General features: G+C 59.6%; 2 protein-coding genes across 4 annotated transcripts; one reads left to right on the top strand and one right to left on the bottom strand.

Annotated features, from left to right (window-relative positions):
- Positions 1-711: 711 nt before the first annotated feature.
- AKT1S1 (AKT1 substrate 1) lies at positions 712-9,601 on the bottom strand. Of its 3 annotated transcripts, none has more exons than XM_070402323.1 (5): positions 9,582-9,601; positions 5,099-5,484; positions 3,268-3,345; positions 3,020-3,189; positions 712-1,701 (listed from the first exon to the last, which is right to left on the bottom strand). In XM_070402323.1, exons 2-5 carry the CDS (start codon positions 5,475-5,477, stop codon positions 1,558-1,560), a joined length of 771 nt encoding a protein of 256 aa, XP_070258424.1. In that variant the 5' UTR covers positions 5,478-5,484; positions 9,582-9,601; the 3' UTR covers positions 712-1,557. The 3 variants fall into 3 exon arrangements, with proteins under 3 accessions (XP_070258424.1, XP_070258422.1, XP_070258423.1); XM_070402321.1 differs by lacking the exon at positions 9,582-9,601 and adding an exon at positions 8,821-8,976; XM_070402322.1 differs by lacking the exon at positions 9,582-9,601 and adding an exon at positions 8,031-8,235.
- TBC1D17 (TBC1 domain family member 17) lies at positions 9,081-23,444 on the top strand. Its single transcript, XM_070402320.1, has 17 exons — positions 9,081-9,333; positions 9,790-9,888; positions 10,449-10,523; positions 15,838-15,961; positions 16,591-16,798; positions 17,394-17,505; positions 17,603-17,761; positions 18,125-18,253; positions 18,338-18,441; positions 19,002-19,096; positions 19,489-19,605; positions 19,684-19,784; positions 19,862-19,961; positions 21,845-21,942; positions 22,057-22,173; positions 22,590-22,676; positions 22,755-23,444. Exons 1-17 carry the CDS (start codon positions 9,313-9,315, stop codon positions 22,956-22,958), a joined length of 1,950 nt encoding a protein of 649 aa, XP_070258421.1. The 5' UTR covers positions 9,081-9,312; the 3' UTR covers positions 22,959-23,444.
- The last annotated feature ends 92 nt before the right edge of the window (positions 23,445-23,536 follow it).

Here is a 23,536-nt window from a genome sequence, read left to right as displayed (position 1 = left end):
CCTCCCTAGCCCTCCGGTCCCTCCGCGCTCTGACCGCCGTCTCTCTGGCTGCAGTGTGAGGCTCGCGCCGGTAGGGGGTGGCGAGCCTCTGCTGCAGATTCTGTTTCCACCAAGAAGGCGAGTTTTCACTCCCGTTGCTGGAAATAGTTACAGCGAGAAGTTTTCTTCCCCATTTAATGATCATTGGCAGTCGAAGAAACCCTCACCCCCGACAGAACCCCTACTTCCGATGCTGCAGTTTCCTCATCTGTAAAGTGGGAATAGTCGTTTACACTTCGTGGAGTTACTGGGGAGATTCAAGGAGTTAATACACGTAAACAACATAAGTGTCTGGGTGGTAGGTAGCCCTGTGTGAGTCTTGCCCACTAGCGTGCCGCCGGTGGCTGAGGACAGACGGAGGACCAGCCTGCCTTCGGGCCGGGGCCACCTGTTCCCTAACCTCCAGCTGTTTTATGGCAGAAACCCCTCGGGCTGGGCTCGGCGGAAGGTGTCCTGGCTTTGCTGGGACTATGTAGGTTCAAATCCCGATTTCAACACTCAGCCCCTCCCTGGGGGGTCATGGTCCACAGGACTCCCACCGCATGAATGTCCCTTTTTACCTGTAAAATGGGGACAATTCCCACTCCCGACTTTACAGCGATGAGATGCTGCTGATTCGACCTCAGAAAGTTTGTTGAATGAACACCCACAACACATTTCAAGCTCATGTAACAGCGGTAAAACTCTTTAATCTCAGAGCGCCCCTCCCAACTCGCGATCCCCACCCCCCAACTCCCCCCGACATCAGGGCCGGAGAGTGAGGGCCCCTGCCCCCACCTTGGGTGGACAAGGGCCCTTTAAGGCACCTCGGGGGAAGGGGAGAGGGCGGGAGCTGGGGACGTCCTGGATGGAAGGACGGGCTTCCGATTGGCAGGCTGTTACGGGATGGACCCAGTGAGTGTGTCAGGCGCAGGGCAGGGCCGGGCCATCCCTGAGGGGCCAGCGCCCAGCTGTCAGGACTTAGTAAAAAAACCTTAGACCCTGTAGTGTCAAGAACCTAGATTTAAGGCCACAGGCTCATCCTGGGCACAGAAGGGCTTGGCCACGCCCCCAGGAGGCTGGACCCAATCAGGTAGAGGAATTTAGGAAGGGCCCGTGGTGACTGGCAGATTGGAGTAGACCTTTACAGGATTACAGCCAATCAAATGAAGCTGCCCATTCACCGTCTGAATGGAGCGCCACCACCCAATCCTGGGCCTTGGCTACGCTCTTTCAGGGTTAGAGCCAATGCCGTGCGAGCAAAGCCCTTGTCGCTAGGCAGAAAAAGACGCGAATCCACCCATTTAGGGTTTAGATTACTAGCCACTCCCGATTGGAGAGCAAGCCAGTCCCTTAATAGAAACAATCTGTCGCTGGGCAGGAAAAGGGGCGACAGCCTGTGGAGCACTGGACAGGCCCCGCGCCTGGCGCAGAAGGGGGTGGAAGGCTGAAAGGGGTCGGACTCCGATTGGCGGGCCTGGGGGGGCGGGGTGTAGTGTAGAACCGGCGGACACTGGGCCAGGAGGCGCTCCGGGGGCCTCAGTATTTCCGTATCAGCTTCTGGAAGTCGCTGGTGTTTAGTCGAGGTCGTGGCAGGTCCCCGAAGACCTGGGTGTCCTCGGCCTCCCGCATCACCAGCGCGCGCATGCTCGCCGCGATGCGGTCCAGGTCTGGCGAGGAGGGCTGCGGAGACGACATGGATGCTTCAGCACCCCCAATGGCACCCACGTGTCCCACCTCAGCCTGCAACCCTGGCCGTCAGCGCCTGCACCCTGGGCTGCAGGGCCCCTCCAAGTACTTCTGCCCCTGCGATGCCCATAGCCGCAAGGCCCTTCACCCTGTGTTGCTCGATATAGGACCTTCCTACCCGGTTCAAATACCACCTCCTCCAAGAAGCCTTCCTGCCCTTCTCCCCTCCTTGGCCCGGACCACTGCGCTCTAGTTCCTTCTCACAGTGGAAGTGCTGCTCTTCTGCTGACCATCAGGCTGTGTGCACCAGGAGGGTCTCACTCTAAGGGTTTGGGTTGGAGATTCATTCATATGCCAGTCAGGCTACTGCCCCCCCAGCTGTCCAGAGGGACCTCGCCCCCTGGTGGAGGCTTCCGTCTCCTCCTCTGAAACAGGGTCTGAGAAATTCAACAGGGACAGCTCAGGAGGGCAGGCTGCCACATGGCGTGGCGGGAGCTGGAGAGAGGATCCCTCTCCATGCCAGCCTCCGTCTGTCATCCTGCCTGCAGCCCCACCTGGTCCACCTTCCTTACAGTCCCTGGCACCCCGAGTTGGGCCTGGCCCCCAGCAGGCTGAGAGGCCACCGACAAAGACCCGTTCAGAGACCAGCCCAGGGCCCAGAGCTCAGGCCTTGAACGTTGTTCGTTAACGGTGTCCCCACCAGTGGTACCCAGGGCAGCAGCCGCTGCTGGACCCGCCAGTGTAAATGCGGACACTGAGGAGTCTCGGGCAGGGTCCACCTGGGACCATGGCCGCCTCCCGTGGAGCCCATAGCTCCTTTCCAAAAGGAAGCTGGGTGCCACTCCAGCCCTGCCCCTTACAGACTGAGGTCTGAAGAAGTCACGTGTACTCTCGGTACCTCGATTTCCCCTCTGCTTCAGGAGCTTCAGTGAGGGTGATGATGACCCACCCCGGCCACCCCAGGAACTACACATGTAGGATCAAACAGGAGGAACAGCGGACAAGGGTGTGTGTACGGAAGGTAATCGGTCCCCTCTGAGCCTCAGTTTCCCCAGCTGGAGGGGATACCAAAATCCTTGTGCCTGCGTGCAGCATGAGCTGGAAACGGGAGCAGACTTTCTCTACAAGACACTGGGACACGCTGTGAGGCCATGATCGTCAACACTGCATGGCTCAGGCCTAAGAACCTGCCTGGTGAGGTGGGAGGTAGGATTAATCCTATGAAATGCGGCACCCATGTCTGAGGACTTCCTGGAGGAAGTGGCTCTGAGCCCTTCCCACCTCCCCCTTGCCCCTCCCCTTTGCCCCTCACCGGCCCGTTCTCTTCATCCGATGACCGTGCTTCTGTCCTCTTTTCCTTGAAGGTCCAGATGGGCACGGACACAGGCAGGGACCTGGCGTACTGCTGTGTGGGCAGGGCTGAGGCTGGGGGCACTGCGTAGGCGGAGAGGCTAGTGGGGGTCTCCTCGCTCAGGCTGCCGTCTGAGAGAGAGGGTACACTTCACCTGTGTCCCTGCCTCCCACCCTCACCCAGGGCGTGGGGACAGCTGGGACACTTACCGTCTGTGCTCTCGGGGTCCGACTCGCAGAAGGGGGGCAGGTCCTGGAGCGTGGCATCCTCGTCCATCACAAAGAGCCCTGTGCGTGGCGGTACAGGCCCAGCCAGTCAGGTCACCTCCTCCAGCCACTGCCCCCCTGCTCCCTGCATCGGCCAGGCCCTTGCAAACTTCGGGGTTTCTGGAATACTATTCCCTCTGCCTCGAACACCCTTCCCCCGGTTATCTGCCTGGTCATCCGCAGAAACAGATCTAGTTTCTATCTGTTACACTCTCAGGTGGAAGCAACCGGCTGAACGAAGTCTGTAAGGCAGGAGCAGGGAACCTGTTTTCTGCCAAGGGCCATTTGGATATTTATAACATCACTCACGGGCCACACAAAATTACCAACTTAAAAATTAGCCTGCTTGCCCTAGCCCCGTGGTCGGCAAACCGAGGCTCGAGAGCCACATGCGGCTCTTTGGCCCCTTGAGGGTGGCTCTTCCACAAAATACCATGTATGGGCGCGCACATACAGTGCAATTGAAACTTCGTGGCCCATGCGCAGAAGTTGGTATTTTGTGGAAAAGCCACCCTCAAGGAGCCGAAGAGCCGCATGTGGCTCGCGAGCGCGGTTTGCCGAGCTGCAGTCTGCCGACCACTGCCCTAGCCGGTCTGGCTCAGTGGACAGAGCGTCAGCCTGCAGACTGGAGGGTCCCGGGTTTGATTCCGGTCAAGGGCATATGCCTGGGTTGCAGGCTTGGTCCCCAGTAGGGGGCCTACAGAAGGCAGCCGATCAATGATTCTCTCATCATTAATGTTTCTATCTCTCTCTCCCTCTCCTTTCCTCTCTGAAATCAATAACAATATAGATATATATTTTAAATTAGCCTGCTATATTTGGTCAAACATTTAATTAACTCACCCCTAATGCCTTGGCAGGGCCGACCAAGTGATTTCTAGAGCCTTATACAGCCCATGGGCCTGACAATCCCCAACCCTTCTGTAAGGTCTGTTTGGGATGAACTCACTCAAAATACAGGTTGAGAGAAATATAAGATTGTTATGATTCCTGCCTGACATCATGGAAACCTAAAGGCACAGAGAGGTTAAGCCACCTGCCTGAAGTCCCACAGTTAATCAATGGAGTTATGGGATCTGAGCTCAGGCCATATGGCTCCAGAGTCTGTGCCCTTAACCCTATGCAGGCTTTCTCCTCACAACAGTGAAGAAGCCAGCTATTGAGTGACAAAAACAAACAAGTAACTCTAATTTATTGAGCCCCCTGCAAACTCCTATTCACTCTTCAAAACCCTAATGTCACAGTCCAGTCTCTGGGAAGTATCCAACCTCTAGTTTCCCCCTAAAACTGCCCGTTGCTCCCTCCCTTGGCTTCCTCAGCTGTTGCTGGCATCCCTTGACTCCCCCTTAACGCCTATCTTGTTCTCATAGGCATCAGGCATCCTGATTTAAAATAAACCCTGTTCTGCTCATGATTCCAGCTCAGGAAGCCCCTACCCCCAACCCCACAGCCTCTACAGGGCACAGTCTCCAGTTCTCTGGCTAGACCAGGAGTCCCATAGGTTGGCTCTGTGTCTATGTCCAGCACCTTCCAGCACCGAGCTGGACCCAGCACAGTGTAAGAAACCTGAAGCTCAGGTAGGGACAATGACTTGCTCAAGGTCACACGGTGACTCACAGGCAGCAAGCCAGCCTGGCACCCAGGCTCTATGAGACTCCAGCTTCCAAAGAACCTCAGGCCTCAGAGATAAGCAAGTCCCACCCTCCCGGAAAACCTGTGCAGGCAACTTGCCAAGCACAGGGCCACCCCCGTCCCCGTCGTCCGTGCCTCTCACCTCCATTATCGCTGACGCCCAGCCGCTCCCCAGAGGTCTCCGTCTCTGTCAGCTCGTCCTCCTCCTCCTTGTCTTCCTCCCTGGGCAGGGCAAGCTGCGATGGGCTCCCTATGGGGCTGGGTGGCTGTGGTGCTGGTGGGGGGATGGGAGGCCGGGCAGCAGCAGCAGCCCTGTGGGCCAGGGCGATGTCCTGGAGGCAGTGGCGGGCAGCCTCAGCCAGAGCCCCGCGGCCATGGGCTGCATAGGCGCAGGGGCCAGGGAGGGGTGGCGGGGGCGGCGCAGCCGTCAGCAGCACCAGCTCCATGCCTGTGTGGGCCCGGAATCGCTCAGCAGCCCCGACCACGGCCTCCCACAGCTCCTCGGGGCGCCCCGACGCCATCCGCGCCCTGCGGGCAGAGCAGGACAGAAGGGGCTGAGACTGGGCTGACTGCACTGTCCCCACTCAGCCCCGGGTGTCCACCTGTCCCTAGACACCCACCCCTCCCATCCACCTGTCCCAGCTGAGCTCAGCATCTTCCCCCAAACCCACCATTCCCCTAGAATTTCTCCCCACCCAGACCTCAACCGCCCAATCCCACCCTCCTGCCCTGCCCTGTGCCCCTGCCCCGGCTCTCCTCTTGGCCCGGCCTTTGGGAGCCACCGGCCACAGGTGCGTGAGGAGCACCGGAGATGGGCAGGTCCAAAGTGACAGGTGCTGTGTGTGAGCCACACTGGGACGCAAAATACCTCGAGAGCAATCGGAGGGTGACTGCTTGTTGAAATGGTATTTTAGGCAAACTGACTGAGAATGAACTTCATCTGCTTTCTTTTTACTTTTTAAACGTGGCTTATGGGGATTTTGAACTAGGTGTATGGTTATATTGTATTTCTATTGGACAGCGCTGCCCTGCCCATCCAGCCTCTTCCGGTGCCTTCCAGCCTCCAGTCCGGCCAGCACATGGCCCTGCTGGGGTCCTTCCAGCCTGGAGCTGCCCCTGCCCCTCCCCAGAACCCCAAGAACAAGCTCACAGCCCCTTGCAGACTTCCGAGGCCTTGGTCAAGGTGTCTTCCCCCCACATCTGGAGCACCGGCCTTCCGTTTACTTGTCATTCTTTCCCTCACCTCTAGATCGCGGCAGCCCCCACACCTTGCCCTGTGGACTCCCCAATATCTGAGTGACGCCCATTCTAGGACATCTCTCTCTGGGGAGTACTGTCTGGGTCCACATCCATCTCCCCAGCCAGTGTGGGAGCCCCTGAGGTCGGGCCTGTTGAGCTCATCTCTGAGCCAGCAGCAAGCCTGGCCCAGCACGACCGGCTTTCGGGTGGGGCTGGTCAGAAAATGGTGTGCGAGCTCCGGTCTGCACCTGGGTTCAGCCCGCAAAACTTTTGTCTTTCCTACAAGACTGTTTCTCAAGCCCCGGCTGGTTTGGCTCAGTGGATAGAGCGTCGGCCTGTGGACTGAGGGGTCCCAGGTTCGATTCCAGTCAAGGGCACATGCCCGGTTGCCAACTCGATCCCCAGTGGGGGGCGTGCAGGAGGCAGCCGATCAATGATTCTCTCTCATCATTGATGTTTCTATCTCTCTCCCTTCGTCTCTGAAATCAATAAAAATGTATTTTTTTAAAAAACTGTTTCTCAAAACCGAGGCACCCAGGTTTAACAAAAAAGAAACATTCTTTAAAACGAGGCACCCAGAGCTCACCCTGGCCGAAGCCACACACAATGAGGGAACCACCAGCACCTGTCCCGACAGGCCCCGGAGCACTTGCCTCGTGCCAGGCAGGGGCCCGAGGGAGCCACCCACGTGCTCATCCCACCCTCTCACCAGCCCTCCGAGAGGAGCGGTTATCACCCAGCTTCACACTGCAACGGAGGCCCAGGGAGAGTCTGCTTTGGGACCAGGGCCAGACAGCCGGAGTCTGAAGCCACACCCTTTTCTGAACACCGGATGCCACCCTGCCTTCCTTGTGAGGAAAGGTGTATGACCTCCCAGTCAAGATGGGGAAAGTGAGGCTCGGAGAGCTTCCGGCGCTGGCCTGGAGGCTCCAGCTAGACAGGGTGGACAGGGCTGACACTGCTGTCTGCCCAGCACCAAAACCTAAGAGTAGTGGGAGGTGCTCAGGGCCTCACAGCCCCTCATCCCCATCTGAGGGAGGACCCTGAAGCCTGGGGCCTGGAAATGACTGGTCCCAGGTCACACAGCCTAGCAGTGCTAGGCCTGGTGTTCTCACTTCCTTGTGTCACCAGGGTTAGATTCCTCTCTGTCCTAGATCTTAACATAACGACCGGGCTGCAGAGAGTAATGGGGGTGAGCCCACCCCCCCAACCCCCATCTCAGAGCATGCACAAAAAGGAGGAGTTCCAGACAGACCTCTCTGGGGACTCAGTTACCCAAGAGGAAAGAAACCAAGACTTGGGCAGTCTCCAGTCCCTACAGCGGCTGGAGTTAGTCCTGCATCCTGCAAAGCGCTGAGAGATGCAGAAGCCCCTCTACTCAATTGGGGCAGTTTAAGATTAGAGAGAGAGGGAAAGCAAGGGAGAACTGTCCCCCGGGAGGGCAGGAGAGGTGAGGGGACCGGCCTCTTAGGAGGAGGTCAGGAAGTTGACCCCAGGAAGAGCTGAGGAAGAGGCTAGTGGAGCCCCGCTCCCACCATCTGTCAAACTGCAAGCGCCACCCCCAGCCTCCCGCTCGAAGGTGGGAGGCACTCGAGGATGCACCCGTGGACCCGGGCGGGGTGACTGCCTGGGGTCTCTCTCCACCGCCCGGAGACGCCCCCAGCTCGCCCGGGGGCCAGCGAAGACCCTTCTCCAAAAGAAAACAGGAAATCCCGCCCCGGTGGGGGACAGAGCCGGAAGTCCCGCCTTCAGACGGCTGAGGGCGTCCCGAGACGGCCCCCCCAGCACCCCCCAACCCTAGAGACCAGGTTCACAGTCAGAGAATCCTGATGGACCTGGAGACCGGAAGATACGGCTGCCCAGGGTTCGTCTCGGCTCAGACCCGGCGGTCCATGCCAGCCACCGCTTCCCAGCGCTCAGCAAGGGGGCGCTGGGCGACCTCTGCCCCTGGGCACACGCCGGCTCCGTCACTCCCGAAGACGGCTCTCCCTCCCGGCGCCCCTCTCCGACCGCCGAGTCCTCCCCACCCCGTGGCTCGCAACGCCGCCTCCACTCACGTGCCCGGAGCCAGCATGGCCGGCCTGGCGCCGTCGCCGCCCTCAAAAGACATGGCGGCGCTGAGCGTCACTTCCGGGCACTTGGCCCGCCTCCGCGCTGCGCACTCCGCCTCCTCCGCGGGGGCCGCCCGAGCCAAAGATGGCGGCCATGGGGACTTCCCTGCCCATAAGAAAGATGGAGTGGCACCCCCCCCCCCCCCCAAGCAATATGGCAGCCTGCACATAAACACTCGGGACCACAGTCCCTCACTTATAATCAACCTTCTCCACAGAAGTAGAAGAAAGCCATGCCCGCTACTGACATGGCAACCAGCCTAGTATCATGTGACCATAATGAATAAGGGCTCGCCCTCAGGCCTAGCCCCTTCGGCACCGAGACTGGCAAAAATCCAACAGGCCAGCCTTTCCTGCTTCGGTTTGCCCAATTGCAATATGGCAGCCCGGAAGGATTTCTCCCGGCGGTGACTCGTGGTTTCGTCTGGGACCGCTTCGTTCCCGGGGACGCTGACGGGCTCAACCCGTTAACCCGAATCCCTCAGCGCCTGTTGCGATGCACAGCTTCTCTCACCTTCTTTTCCTCTCCCGGTTTCTCTTTCCCAGAACCTCGCTTCGTGCCCTGCGGAGGGTTGAGACCGCCCCGCACTAACATGGCCTCAGCAGACGGTCCTGGCCCGCGCCCTCAAGCAAAATGGCACTCCTTCGGCTTCGATGCCAGGACACCACCCGGGGGAAGGAGTAGGCGTCTCGGAGCTGGGGGGCGGGGGCGGGGCTCCAGGCCCCGCCTCCTTGTTTACTTCGCGGTCAGGACGGGGACACTGCGCCTGCGCACCCTCGCTCCGCCCCCGCCGTCGGCGCCGAGGGACCGAAACCCTCGTGACTGGAACGCTCGTGGCGCAAGTTCCACCACCCCATTTATAAAAATAGTGACACCCACTCCCCTTCCAGGACGGGCCAGGGCGCAACCACTCTCCCGGGACCGAGGGGAGGCTCCTATCCGGACGTGACAGCACCTTGACCCGGAACAGGAGGGAGCCGGGTCAGCGGGTCCTCGGCCGCGGCTATGGAGGGAGCCGGTTACAGGGTAAGCACGACGGAGGCCTTCCCTCGCGCCCGTCTAGAGGGGACGGCCCTCCGCTGGGGCGGCTTTCCCGTCGGGCCGCGCCGCGCTCCGGGAGCCCGGCCGTTCCCCGGCGGAGACACCATCCCCTGATAACGCACTCGCCCTCCCCGCCTCCGCCCCAGGGAAGACCCTTATCATCCGGCCCAGCCCCTGGCCGCTGGGATCTTCCCCTAGGCGCCGCCCCTTCTGGAATCCACACTCCCTCGCACCCCCTCGAACCCCGATCTTCGACCCCTTGTCTTCCTCCCGGCCCGACGCCTCGCTAGTTTGTTGGTATTTGGGATTCGCCACTCCCGGGCCCCGCCCACCGGGGGGATAGCCCCTCCCTGGGTCCGCTCCCATTGGCTCCCTCCTGAGCCCCGCCCCTCGGTGTGGTTCTGCCCTGGGGCCCCGCCCTTCACTGGTTCCCGTGCTCAGGTGGTGTTTGAGAAGGGAGGCGTGTACCTGCACACCAGCGCCAAGAAGCACCAAGACCCGGACTCCCTCATCGCTGGCGTCGTCCGTGTTGTGGAGAAGGTGGGCCGGGGGGCAGGGCTCGGGCAGGACCAGAGCGGGGTGGAGGCTGCATCTGTCGGAGTGCCATCTGGTTGTCAGCGATGAGACCTTAACAGTGGTTCTCAATCTTCCTAATGCCGCGACCCTTTAATACAGTTCCTCCTGTGGTGGTGACCCCCAACCATAAAATTATTTTCGTTGCTACTTCATAACTGTAGTTTTGCTACTGTTATGAATCGTAATGTAAATATCTGATATGCAGGATGTATTTTCATTGTTACAAATTGAACATAATTAAAGCATAGTGATTAATCACAAAAACAATATGTAATTGTATATGTGTTTTCCGATGGTCTTAGACGACCCCTGTGAAAGGGTCATTCGACCCCCAAAGGGGTCGTGGCCCACAGGTTGGCGGCCCACAGGTTGAGAACCGCTGCCTTAGGAGGATGGACTGGGTGGGGACTGGAGAGAGGGGCAAGGCTTTGTCAAGCTGAAAGCCTAGGACGGGGAAGAAGTTTGCCAGTATGGTTTGGGGAGTTAGGAGGGGAGCCCCTCTAACCTCTCCCTCCCTCCCTCAGGACAACGACGTCCTTCTGCACTGGGCTCCGGTGGAGGAGGCTGGAGATTCCACCCAGATCCTCTTCTCTAAGAAGGTAGGCTTCCCTCACTTGCCTCTTCTCCACTGGCGTTGTCCTAGGCCCAGGCAGTGGAAGGCACTTGAAAGTGCTGGGTGCAGTCCCAGGCCTACCCTCGGGGCAGATGTGACCCTGTTTGGTTTCCTGTCTCTGTGAGATGGGGCTGAAGATGCCCATTCATGGGAAGAAGGCAGGTTCGTGGCTGCGGGGACAGCTGCCCAGGTACTCCCTTTGCTTCCTGGGAGAGCCCTGCCGGGACAAGAAGACAGCTGGGCCTGTGGATTGGGTGGCACAGGTTGTTAGCCCATAAGAACTGAAGAAGTGTGGCGTTCCCTCTGGGGCAGCCCTGCCATCATGTCTGTGGAGGGAACAGGACCGACTGAGGCCACTCGCCCACGTCCAAGGCACCCCTACCTCCCCCAGTTCAGGACCTCGCCCTTCGCAGTACGTGTCTCCTGGGGCTGCTCCCTGCCAGGCCCTGTGCTGGACGGTGCTGGCACCCAGAGACGATCCCGCCCAGACCCTGCCTAAGCCCTCATAACCATTCTGTTTCTGAGAAATTGAGGCACAGTGAGAGGAAGCCCCTTTTCCGGGATTAAAAAACCTAGGAGGTTGTTGGAACTTGTGTTTGAGCCCAAGGACGCTGCTTCTAGAGCCCTGCTTCTCCCTGGGGAGCCGGCTTTTGGGCTGGAATTCTGAAGATGAGAGGGTCAGGAGGAAGTGGGTTCCGGCTCAGGGGATGTGGTACGTCTCTGCAGAGGGGTTTGCTGAAAGGTGGTTGGGCCTGAAATGCTAGACTCCGAAGCTTGGGTCCTGTCCTGGGGACCCTGGGGGAAACCGCGGAGGAGAAAGGTGCGAGTGTAGAAAGCTCCCTGGTGGGGGGCATGTGGGAGTTGGGCCAAAGGACCAACTGGAGGGAGATTGGAGGCTAGAAGGTCAGGGAGGGGGGCAGTGTGATGGGCCAGGGGGAGAGGAGGAAGCTTCAGCTGGGGCCATGGGGTTTCAGATGACCTGGGGGGTACAAATGGAGATCCCAGGCACCTGCCCCCCAGGGAGTTGGGGCAGAAGGACCAGGGTTTTGCATTTGTCACCAACCTGGAAGGCAGTCTGGCTGTTCTAGAGAATACTGTTGTGCTCCTTGGCACTCTTACTTCCAAAAAGCAAACCCACAGGGTGGGCTTTAGCAGGAGGGAAGACAGGCATTCAGGATTCGTTCAGCTCCAAGGAACACAAAACCAGGCTGACAGGTTAAACAGACGCAAGACTCCAAGAGGTCAGACTCCTTGACCGTCTAGCTGCTGGCCTCCTGATTGTTGCCGTCGGCGTCTGGATCACTGAGACCCACTGTGGTTGCCCTAATGGCTGTAAATAACTGCTTCAGCTCCAGCCAGAGCTTCTACCTTTTAAGGCAAGAAGAAGGGGGCGAGCGTGGTACCAACCACATCTGTCCTCGTCAAGAAAAATGAAATTTCCCAGAAACCCTCTGCACTGGTTAGGAGTTGCATTTGGCTGTGCGTGAGTGACAGAAATAGGAATAACAGGCCTACACAAGGTAGAAGCTCATTTCTCTCCCATTAAAAAGCCCAGAAGTTCAGCCCTGGCTGAGTATCTCAGTGGTTAGAGCCTTATCCCAATACACTAAGGTTGTGGGTTTGATCTCTGGTCAGGGCACATACAAGAAGTAACCAATGAATGCATAAACAAGTGGAACAAGAAATCTCTCTCAAAAAAAAAAAAAAAAAAAAAGCCCAGAAGTACAGGCTCACGTGTGTGAGGACCCAGTGTCCTTCCATCCTGCGCTGCCACCCCGTGCGGGTCCTAGCCATCCTCAAGGCTGTTTTAGGTCCGAAAGGGCCTCTGGAGCTCCAGCCTTTTTGACTGTGTGTGTTCACCCTACGTGTGAGTTGCAGGTTGGCCAGTGAGCTCTGCTCATCCCAAGTACTCAAGGAGCCTGCTGCTGGCGCGGCCAGCATTTTAACAGTCGCCGTTCCTTGTGGCAGAGAAAGAGCCAGATTAAAATCCAGCCTGGAAGTGATCTGTCCCAGCCCCTTGGCCAGAACTCATTGCACGGCCCCACCTGCCAGGAGAGTGCAGTGAGCTGTGATCCTGCTGTTTGCCTGAGAGGCAGGGAGGTGCTATTTGGCAAATAGCACGGAGGGCAGAGATGGCGTTGCTGGGGCTGGTTTCGGCAGTCTTGTGGGCAGGTGTCCCTGCCAGTTCCTGGCCCTCCCCTCATGGCCCTGCTACAGCTCCAAACACCATATTCTCCCTCGACAACACCCAAAGGTGAACCAAAGGGTGTTCACTCCCGTAGGTGCCTTTTTTTACCAGGAACTTTCCGTCCTCAGACTCCCCACAGATATCATCTCAGTTCCCACTGGCAGCAGAGTGGGTCTGTAGGCCACTTAGAACCGCAGGGAATGCTGGGGAAGCGATTGCTGGGGGCTCAGTCAGCCTGGGAGCAGCAGCAGAGATGGCCACGGGTAGACCCAGGCTGCGTCCTTCTGGTGTCGTTGCTCTCGTCATGCAGGGTTGGGTGCAGGAGTTAGGCTCCAGTTACTGTAGCAGCACAGGATGACATGCAGAGGAGTGGAGGCTGACAGAATTGCACCAGGGCGGGAGGAACGGGACTGACGCTTCAGAACTCACCTGTGAGGGGGCTGCCACCACTGCCAGAATGAGGGCTGTGGCATAGGGGACAGCATTGGCACTGTCGAGTTCAAGGGCACAGTCATCAACGCTGCTACTAAGCTAGTGACTGGGCCTGGAAGACTGAGCTGGCCCCACTGCTGCCCCCGTTGCCTCTCCGAGGGCAGGAAGATGAAGACAGACGAGTCTCCTCCTTGCTTATCAGCCAAACAGACCAAAGTGGCAGGAAGTTGCCCTCACCTAATTTCCACTTTCCAGATCTTAGTGTATCGGATTGGTAGACTCTATCTTATGTTTGGCACTTTAGCTGCAAGGGAGTCTGGGAATTGCAGTTTTTAGGTCTTTGACCCATTTTGCGTTAATTTTTGTGTGTGGTGACATAACAGTCAAGTTTCATTCCCTTGCTTAGGGCTTTCTAATTTTCCCAGCACTGTTAATTGAAGAGGATTTCTTTTCCCCATTAGATGTGTTTTGGCTCCTTTGTCAAAATTATTTGCCCATATACATAGGGGTTTATTTTTGGGATCTCAGTTCTGTTCCATTGGTTTGTGAATCTGTTTTCCTGCCAATACCATACTGTTTTGATTATTGTCTCCTTGTGGTATAATTTGAAGTCAGGGAGTGTGATACTTTCGGCTTTGCTCTTTTTTCTCAGGATTGCTCAGAATGGGCCTCTCCTCTGACAGGTCGCCTCCGTCTCAGGGCTCCACCCCTGTGGGGGAATGTGGCGGTGGGGTTCCCCAGACCCATGAAATCCCAGTGCTGTCCGCTGCAGCCAGATGCTGCCAGCGGTACAGCAGTGATGGGTGGGGGCGGAGTGACGGGGGAGAGGCCAGCTGGTGTGCTTGTGGCTTTGTTCTCCCAGTAATGGCGACTGCCTGACCTCAGCTGCCTCACCTCTGTATCCCACCCATCACTGCGATTAGCCACAGTGTGCTCCTCCTGCTCAGGGAAAGATGCTTATTTCTCTCCAGTTTTTTTTTTTTTTTTTAAGATTTAAAAATAATTGATTTTTAGGTACTAGAGGGAGACATTGATTGGCTGCCTCCTGCACCTCGAGGTGATCAAGCCTGCAATCCTCCCCGGAGGCATGTGCTCTGACCGGGAATCGAACTGGCAACCTTTCAGTGCCCAGAACGATGCCCAACCAACTGAGCCACATCAGCCACATGCCTCCCCAGTGTTCAGGGCTGCAGATAATGTGCTCTGTAGCCTGATACTCAATGCTATAGCCTCTGGGGCCCGCTGCTGGCCCTCGGCGGGGAGGCGGCCAGCTTGTGGCTTTGTTTTTCTGTTTGGCAGTAGTGGCTGCCAAAGTACTATGGCTGCACCTCTGTGCTGGCTCCTCCTGGTCACTGGGCTCAGCTGCAGCAGCAGCAGCAGCAGGTACTGACCACGCAGGCAGGGAACATACCTGTATCCCCTTGGGCTGCAGGGAGTGCAGGGGGCAACCTGATCCCCCCTCTACTGAGACCCATACCCGTGGCCCTGTCTCAGCTCCTCTTCCTCCCCTCCCCCCCTCCTCCCCGTTCCTTCCAACTCCCCCACCTTCGGATGCTTCACCGGGGGAACTGCTCAGCCTCGTGAGGAAACCTGTTGCTGCGACTTCCAGGGGAGACCAGGGGACCCTCATGTTGCTGTGATTCTAACGTCACCCCTCACCTTATTTTCATAACCTGTGAGCTGGCAACTTTTTTCTTTTATTGAGATAGAATTTACTTACCACAAGCTCAATTTTATGGTAAAACTTAAGATTTTCGAGGTGCATAAGTCAGTGGATTTTAGTATTCGCACGATTTTGCAGCGGTAGCCAGTGTCCAATTCCAGAACATTCCACCGTGCATGCCCCGAAGAAACCCTCTAGCTGTCAGCAGTTGCTCCCCCTTCTCCCCTCTCCCAGCTCCTGGCGACCACTAGTCTCCTTTCTGTCCACAGATCGGCCTGTTCTGGACATTTCATAGATGGAATCACACAGTCCACGGTCCTGTGTGTCTGGGTCCTTTGCTTTGGGTGCTCTCGAGGTCCGTCCGTGCTGCAGCGCGGACCAGGCTGTGCTCCGCTTTGTTGCCGAGTGATACTCTGTGTGGCTCTGACGCTGTGATTATTCCTCAGCTGGTGGACACTGGGTTGTTCCATTTCTTGGCTCTCGGGAGTACTGTCCGAGTTCCTGCGTGGGCATTTACATTCGTTTCTCTGGGGTTCGTGCCTAGGCGTGGAGGTGCTGGGTAATTCCACACGGTAATTCCGTTTCACCCTTTGAGGAACTGCAGACTTTTCCACTATGGCTGCCGCACCTCACATCCTTCCCCCTCCCACCCCCTGCAGTGTCGTCTTTGTCACAGCCGTACTGGTGGGCATGTCCTGGTGGGCACGCGGGGATCTGAGCACGGTTTGGTTTGGTTTGGTTTGAGCTGCCCTAGTGAGCGCTGCCTGCTCCCAGCACTGAGACCTTGGCAGCCCCGGCAGAGCCCGCCTGCTGGAGACCACCTGCTCGCAGGCGGCGACACTTTGATGACAGCCACCAGGAGACTTGGCTTGAGTCCTGGCCCAGTCCCAGTCCTTAGTGCCCTCTTTGTGCCTCAGTTTCCCTCTTTGTTCAACGGGGCTACCTTCCAGGGTAGCCTCACGGCTCCGACCCAGAAACTGAATCCATAGCCTCTCTCTTTTCCCTTCTTTCCCCAAGGATGCCAGTGGAGGGGACTCCTGCACCTCGGAGGACGAGCCAACCTTTGACCCCGGCTATGAACCCGACTGGGCTGTCATCAGCACTGTGCAGCCTCGGCCCCGCCGCTCAGAACCCACGAGGGGTAGGCTGAGCTGTACCCCTGGGGGGCAGGTGGTGACACCGTACCCTCAGTGGTCATGGCGCCACGGGCTTCACTGCCCACAGTCAAGATGGCCACCCCCCAACCCCCACCCCCACCCCCACCCCGGCCTTCCAGTCCCAGGAGAGTGGGTGGGGGAGGCCAGCGTTTCCAGGATTTGCCAGCCTTGCTCATTCTGCCAGGCTCTCTGGTTGGCTGCGGGCATCCCCAGTGAGTCCAGGCCATCTGAGTGCTGCAGGAGGGGCACCAGGGAGGCAACTGATCCCTCCCGGGGTGGGGAGCCCTTCCAGGAAGAGGCAGTGCAGAGCCTGGCTCTGAGGGGCACTTGGCGTGGGCACTGGCCTTTGTTGTGGCTCCAGGTGGGGTCTGGAGTGGAGAGAGGTTGGAGGCAACTCGGGCAGGGGCAGAGCGAGGGCCACAGGGAGCCGATGTGGAGCAGGCACATGTCCCCCGGGCGGGGCTCTGTTCACATTTTACTCACTTGTGTTTCCATGGAAATGTGAGGTGACCCAGAGCTCCCTGAGGGTGGGCCTGGGGCTGGCTCCTGTGGGCTCTTAGGACAGGTGCCCCTCTGGCTCCCCACATCTCTCCCGACACGGTGCCACCCCCAGGTGCGGAGCCCAGCTGCCCCCGGGACTCCTGGGCCTTCTGGGTGAGCCTGGGGGAGCTCAAGTCCATCCGCCGGTCCAAGCCAGGCCTCAGCTGGGCCTACCTGGTCCTGGTGACCCAGGCCGGAGGCTCCCTGCCCGCCCTGCACTTCCACCGCGGGGGCACGCGCGCCCTGCTCCGCGTCCTCAGCCGCTACCTGCTGTTGGCCAGGTGAGCATTCCCCTTGGCGCCAGGCTCTGCCCCCCACGGCCGCAGACCCCTCAGCTGGGAGAGGAGCAACTCAAACTGATTCAGAGGCAGGAAAAGGGAACTGATTGGCACGAGTAACTGCCAATCAGAGGGTAGTTTGGTGTCAGGCAGGCCCGGTCCAGGATGCTGGACAGAGCGGGTCTGCGTCCCTCTGAGTTTCTCACGCTCAGGGCCCAGCAGCCCTGGTGTAGCAGGTGGATGGACGGACAGAAAGCAACTCCTTCCTCACATTCCAACAGCTTCCCCGGCTGCTGCCTCTCGCGCCTGACCTGGGAGGGGGCGGTCAGTCCCCTGACCGGGGAGGGGGCAGTCAGTTCCCCGACCAGGGAGGTGGCGGTCAGTCCCCCGACCTGGGAGGTGGCGGTCAGTCCCCTGACCGGGGAGGGGACAGTCAGTCCCCCGACCAGGGAGGGGGAAGGCCCTCATCCGCCCTGGGCCGTGCCCACCCCTGGGGTCCAGCTGTGGTCTCAGGCCCGAGAAGAGGGAGTCCCCAGTGGAAGGAGGCGGGAACACTGCAGGGCCTCTACCTGTGCGTCACCAAACCCTCTCCCTCCAGCTCCCCGCAGGACTCCCGCCTCTACCTCGTCTTCCCGCACGACTCCTCCGCGCTCTCCAACTCCTTCCACCACCTCCAGCTCTTCGACCAGGACAGCTCCAACGTGGTGTCCGTGAGTCCCCAGCAGCGGCCCAGCGGCTGTGCCAGGAGGGGGGGCTGTGGGGGTGAGGCGGGCGGGCAGAGTGTGACCACTCTCCCTCTGTCCCCAGCGCTTCCTCCAGGACCCCTACTCCACCACCTTCAACAGCTTCTCCCGCGTGACCAACTTCTTCCGGGGAGCCCTGCAGCCCCACCCGGAGGGGGCCTCCCGCGACCTTCACCCGGTCCCCGACGACGAGCCCGAGCCTGGGTTCGAGGTCATTTCCTGTGTGAGTAGCAGGGCGGACCCCATTACTTTGGGCTGCCACTGCGGGCGGGCGTGGGCCTGCATTTCCCAGCGCCTCCATTTCGTCCCGGAGAAGGGGGGTAATAACGGCACCACCCTCATCGGGTGGCGTGAGTGACTGGAAAGTGCTCACAGCCTGTGCTCCTGGTGCTGGCTGTTATTGGGGGGCCCTTCCAGACTTGGGGTGACTTTGTCCCTGACCCAGGGACAGAGTTGCTTCCCGCCCCACCCTGAACACTACCTGTCTGCTGAGCTAAGGGCTGAGGTGAAGTGAAGGTGGCTGGGATGCAGCTGGGGAGGGCTGTGGGGTCCCCCACAGTCGGGGCTCAGTGCGGTGTCCCTGCAGGTGGAGCTGGGGCCCCGGCCGGCCGTGGAGCGGGCGCCTCCGGTCACAGAGGAGGAGTGGGCCCGCCACGTGGGCCCCGAGGGCCGCCTGCAGCAGGTCCCCGAGCTGAGAGCCCGGATCTTCTCAGGAGTGAGGCGCTGGGCTGGTGGGGGGCTGGGCCGGGCTGGCCGGCGGCCTGGGGCCCCCTCTGAGCTCCCGCCTGCTCGCCCCCAGGGTCTGAGCCCCAGCCTGAGGCGAGAGGCCTGGAAGTTCCTCCTGGGCTACCTCAGCTGGGACGGCTCCGCCGAGGAGCACAAGGCGCACGTGCGCAAGAAGACGTGAGTGAGCCCCAGCACGGCGCCCCGCCCCCCACGCTGATTGGCCGGTTTTGATCTGCACGTCCCAGCGGCCAGCAGGGCGCCCGGCACGTGGCAAAGCACCCAGCACGTGGCACGGCACCCAGCACGTGGCAGGGCACCCAGCACGTGGCATGGCACCCAGCACGTGGCAGGGCGCCCAGCACATGGCAGGGCATCCAGCACGTGGCACGGCGCACGTTGGGTTTGAGCCTGTCACGTGCTGGGCAGCACCCGTGCACGGGGGAGACCGGCGGCTGGGCCCGGCCTGTCCCTCCGCTGTCGTTTGTCCTGGTGCCACACTGTCTCATGGTCACTGCTTTGCTTCCTGAACTGTGGGCCACCTGTCCTCTTGCTTGTATATGCTGTGCCCCTGCTGTGCCCCTGCTATGCGGCCTGGTCCCCACACCCGGAGTTCTGTGCCCTGAGATGGCAGGAGGGGGGTCTGCCTGGTCAGGGAGGGGCTCTGGGGCGGTGGCCGGGGCTGAGCCCTGCAGACGGAGGAGGTGGCAGGCGCCCTCACGCCGCCCCTCGCCCCTCAGGGACGAGTATTTCCGGATGAAGCTGCAGTGGAAGTCGGTGAGCCCCGAGCAGGAGCGGAGAAACTCGCTGCTGCACGGATACCGCAGCCTCATCGGTGGGTTGGGGGCTGGGAGCCGCGCCTCCCGGGAGCGGGGTGAGGGCATCTGAGGGGGGTGGGGGTGAGCCGGGGCCGAGGGGCCGAGGCGAAGCAGGGGAGAGGGAGGAGAGCCAGGCTCCTTGGGCTGGAGCCCCGCTCTGCCATCTACTCATCGTGAGATCCTGGCGAGTGATTTTACCCTGGGCCTCAGTTTCCCCGTCTGTGGCTGGTTAGTAACCACGGCACTGGAGGATGTGGGGAGTGTGGAGCAGCCCTCACTCCAGTGTCAGGTGGTTGGGGACTGGCCCACACCTGCCTGGGGAGAGGGGAGGGGGGCTGCAGCCAATGGCCAGCAGGGATGGGACCCCCCCAACTTTCTCACCTTGGCACCCTGCACCCTGCCCCCACAGAGAGAGACGTGAGCCGCACGGACAGGACCAACAAGTTCTACGAGGGCCCCGAGAACCCGGGGCTGGGCCTGCTGAACGACATCCTCCTCACCTACTGCATGTACCACTTCGACCTCGGTGGGCGCCCGAGGCAGGGCGGCGCCGCCCCTGGGGGGCTGAGGGCCTGGGCCGGGCCCTGACCTCCTGTCCCCACAGGCTACGTCCAGGGCATGAGCGACCTGCTCTCCCCGATCCTCTATGTCGTTCAGAACGAGGTGGACGCCTTCTGGTGTTTCTGTGGCTTCATGGAGCTTGTGGTGAGGCTCGGAGCAGGGGTGGGAGACGGGCGCCTGGGGAGGATGGGGTGCGACGCCTCCCGTGCCTCCCCCCACAGCACGGGAACTTCGAGGAGAGTCAGGAGACCATGAAGCGGCAGCTCGGGCAGCTCCTGCTGCTCCTCCGGGTGCTGGACCCGCCGCTCTGTGACTTCCTGGGTATGTGTCTCGCTGGGTGGGCGGGGGACAGCAGGGACAAAGGTGTCGTCAAAGAGCCTCTGGGAATGAGCAGCCCCAGACGGTGTCCAGGACCTTCGGTCCTGATCCTAAAAAGAGAAACGTCTGGCACCACCCAGAGCCCAAAACGTACCGGTGAAAGCAGGGTGGGGCTTGGAGCAAACCCCGAAATGCAGGTGAGCGCGCTGCAGGCCCGCTGCAGGCCCGCGCGTCCACGCGCCGCTCCCCGCGTGCCGCCATCAGTCCCGGCTCCTGAGGGAACGCCCACCCGCCTTGAACCCGGGGCTGGAAACTGGTTCTCTGGACTCCTGGCGCGGGGGCTGCTGCTTTCTGGCCTTAAAATGTGTCTTGGAATTTGTTCAGTGTAAAGAATGCAAGAAATTCAGATAAGAGGAAGAAAATGGAAGTTGCTGTTGCTAGTAGTATTCTTTTGATGCAGATGACAAGTTAGCTTACTTACGGGTATCTCTTCCGTGAAGTGTAGGCTCACTGTGGGGGAGGGAGATATATCGGAGCGGAAACCAAGACCTAGAAAGCTCATGCCAGTTCTGGAGACACCTGCACATTAGCTGCCTCTGTGTCATTAGAAGGTTCTTTTAGTTGCCCTGGCCGGTTTGGCTCAGAGGATAGAACGTCGGCCTGTGGACTGAAGGGTCCTGGGTTCGATTCCGGTCAGGGACACATGCCCGGGTTGCAGGCTTTAAAAAAAGTTTCTTTTAGCCTCAGCCGGGAGGGCCCAGGCTTGATCCCCAGCCCTGGTTGGGGTGAGTGTGGGAGGCAACCAATTGATGTGTCTCTCACATCAGTTTTTCTGTCTCTCCTCCTCCCTTCCACTCTCAAAAAATCAATGAAAAATATACTCGGATAGAGAATAACAACAACAAAAAAGTTTCTTTTAAAGATTTTCTTACTGACTTTTTTTTTTAAGAGAGAGAGGAAGGGAGAGGGAAAGAGCTAGAAACGTTGGTGTAAGCAAAACCTTGATTGGCTGCCTCCTGCAAGCCCCGTACCAGGGATTGAGCCTGCAACCTGGGCATGTGCCCTGACTGGGACTCGAACCAGCAACCTTCTGGTGCCCAGGATGACATCCAATCAAGTGAGCCACCCCGGCAGGGCCATTAAAAAATGTTCTAACCAGCGGTTCTCAACCTGTGGGTCGCGAACAATGAAAGTACATCCCGCATATCAGATATTTACATTACGATTCATAACAGTAGCAAAATTAGTTATGAAGTAGCAACGAAAATAATTTTATGGTTGGGGGTCACCACAACATGAGGAACTGTATAAAGGGTCGCGGCATTAGGAAGGTTGCGAACCACCACTTGTGTTGACCGCACAGCGTTTTATCCCTCTTAATGATTTAAGATGATGTACAAGAACAGATTTGACCTGACCTGGACATTTGCAGTTTTTCATCGTGACACATAGAGTCTGGATAATTTCTTTAGGTAAAATTCGAGGAAGTGAGATGGTATCTCAGGCAGTAGATATTTTTACAGCTTTTGAAATGTCTGTCCCCATCGGTACTTTCCGGGAAAGTTCTACCAGTTTCCGTGTTTGGTCGACGTTTCCTCACGCCTCTTGGGCCTCACTGTCCCTCCGTGTGCGCGTGGAAAACACCGGACGGCTCACCTCGCCGGGGTTTGGAAGGCAGGATGGGGACGGTTCCCGTTGACACGGCATTCCTGCCTCGGCCCAGAGGCTTCCCACGCGGGGCAGGAGTTACCGCCTCGCCTGGTGCCGGGTCTCACCGCCGGGTCTTAGTTGCCATCCGACGGGCACACTGTGAATTGGAACGGGGCGGCACTGGTTGTGAGCTTGCTGTTTGCTTAGCACCACCCTCCACCGCTGTCCTCCTCTAGACTCCCAGGACTCTGGCTCTCTCTGCTTCTGCTTCCGGTGGCTGCTCATCTGGTTCAAGAGGGAATTCCCCTTCCCGGATGTTCTTCGGCTGTGGGAGGTGGGCAGCTGGCGTGGGTGGAGGCTGTGGGAGAGGGGCAGGGGCAGGGGCAGGCCTGGGTAGGACCTCAGGCAGAGGTGGGCCTGTGACCCTCCCTCCCTCCGGCGCTCCCAGGTGCTGTGGACGGGGCTTCCGGGCCCCCATCTGCACCTGCTGGTGGCCTGCGCCATCCTGGACATGGAGCGGGACACCCTCATGCTCTCAGGCTTCGGCTCCAATGAGATCCTCAAGGTGAGGCTGACCCCTGCCCTCCTGACCGTGCACATGGGACACAGCGGCTGGAAGGGGACTCAGAGTAGGATTGTGCAAGCAGGTTAGCTGAGCGGGGCAGCCCTGAGGCCAGCTCTGTTCTCCTGCCCGGCCCATCTCTGGCTCTCAGTGTCCTCGCGCAGCCTGTGGTCTGTGCTTGTGGGCTCCCCCAGCACCGGAACTGGGTGGCCAGGCCACTGGGTGGAGCTCAGCGCTCTTTCCCTTCCTGATCCTGCATCTGGCAAGAAGCCTGGGAGAGCTGACCTCCCCTGACCCCCCCAGCTACACTGTGAGCCCCAAGAGGGCCAGCTCTCCATTGTGTGGCTCAGTGGGTGCTCTGGCGGTGGGGGTTGAGGGCCCGAGGCCGGCCTGACTCTCTCCCCCGCTCTCCCCCCCAGCACATCAATGAGCTGACCATGAAGCTGAGCGTGGAGGACGTACTGACGAGGGCCGAGGCCCTCTACCGGCAGCTGACCGCCTGCACGGTGAGTCCCCCACCTTCCCAACAGCCCCACTCCCCACCCCTTAAACTTCTGACTTGGCTTCCCCTCCCCACCCTCCAGGAGCTGCCCCACAACGTGCAGGAGGTCCTGGGCCTGGTCCCGCCCGCAGCGCCGCACAGCCCCTCGCCTCCCGCCTCCCCGCTGCCGCTGTCGCCCACCCGCACCCCGCCGGCCCCGCCGCTCCCCGCGGACGCAGCTGCGCAGCCGGACAGCAGCCTGGAGATCCTGCCTGAGGAGGAAGAGGAGGACGGCGTGGGCTCCTAGGTTGCTGGGCCGGGCTGGCCTGGCTGCAGCCTGCGGGCTGCACCGTACTTTATCCAGCTCCCGCCCCAGGACCACACCCACGGGCTGGGGTGGAGCCAGCAAAGGGGCGGGGCCCCCGCCCGGCCTCCCCGCCCTCCGATTAGCTGGTTTCAGTAACTGACACTTCTGTGTCCAGTTGGCCTCCTGTAGGTGTAGGAAGGGGAGCGGGTGGTGCGTGTTCCCCTCTGACCACTCTGCAGAGCAGGTGTTTGGCCGTGGACCCCAAACCCGGCCAATGAGATTAAGGGGAGGTCCCTTGGGGGTGAGTGGTGTGTGGGGTCGGGGCTTGTGGAGGAGTGAGGATGGGGTGCTGGGGTGCAGCCTTAGGTTGTGCAGGGACACATCCTGGACATAACTGACATGGAAGGGCCTACAGAGCTGCTCTACACTGAGGACCTGCCTACAGCGTTGTGGTACTTGAGGAAAATAAACCCGTGTTTGATCCACTGTTGGACTGGCCTTTTGTACTCGCATCGAGCCCACCTGTGTCGTCACCGTCGGGCGGGCCCTGAGATTACCATTGACCTGGGGGGGGAGCA

The sequence above is a fragment of the Myotis yumanensis genome, unplaced genomic scaffold, assembly GCF_028538775.1.
Source record: "Myotis yumanensis isolate MYYU_CA2020_CCGP unplaced genomic scaffold, mMyoYum1.0.hap1 SCAF_23, whole genome shotgun sequence".
NCBI lineage: Eukaryota > Metazoa > Chordata > Mammalia > Chiroptera > Vespertilionidae > Myotis > Myotis yumanensis.
Note: the sequence above shows the minus strand (reverse complement) of the source record. Positions and strands in the feature narration are given on the sequence as shown.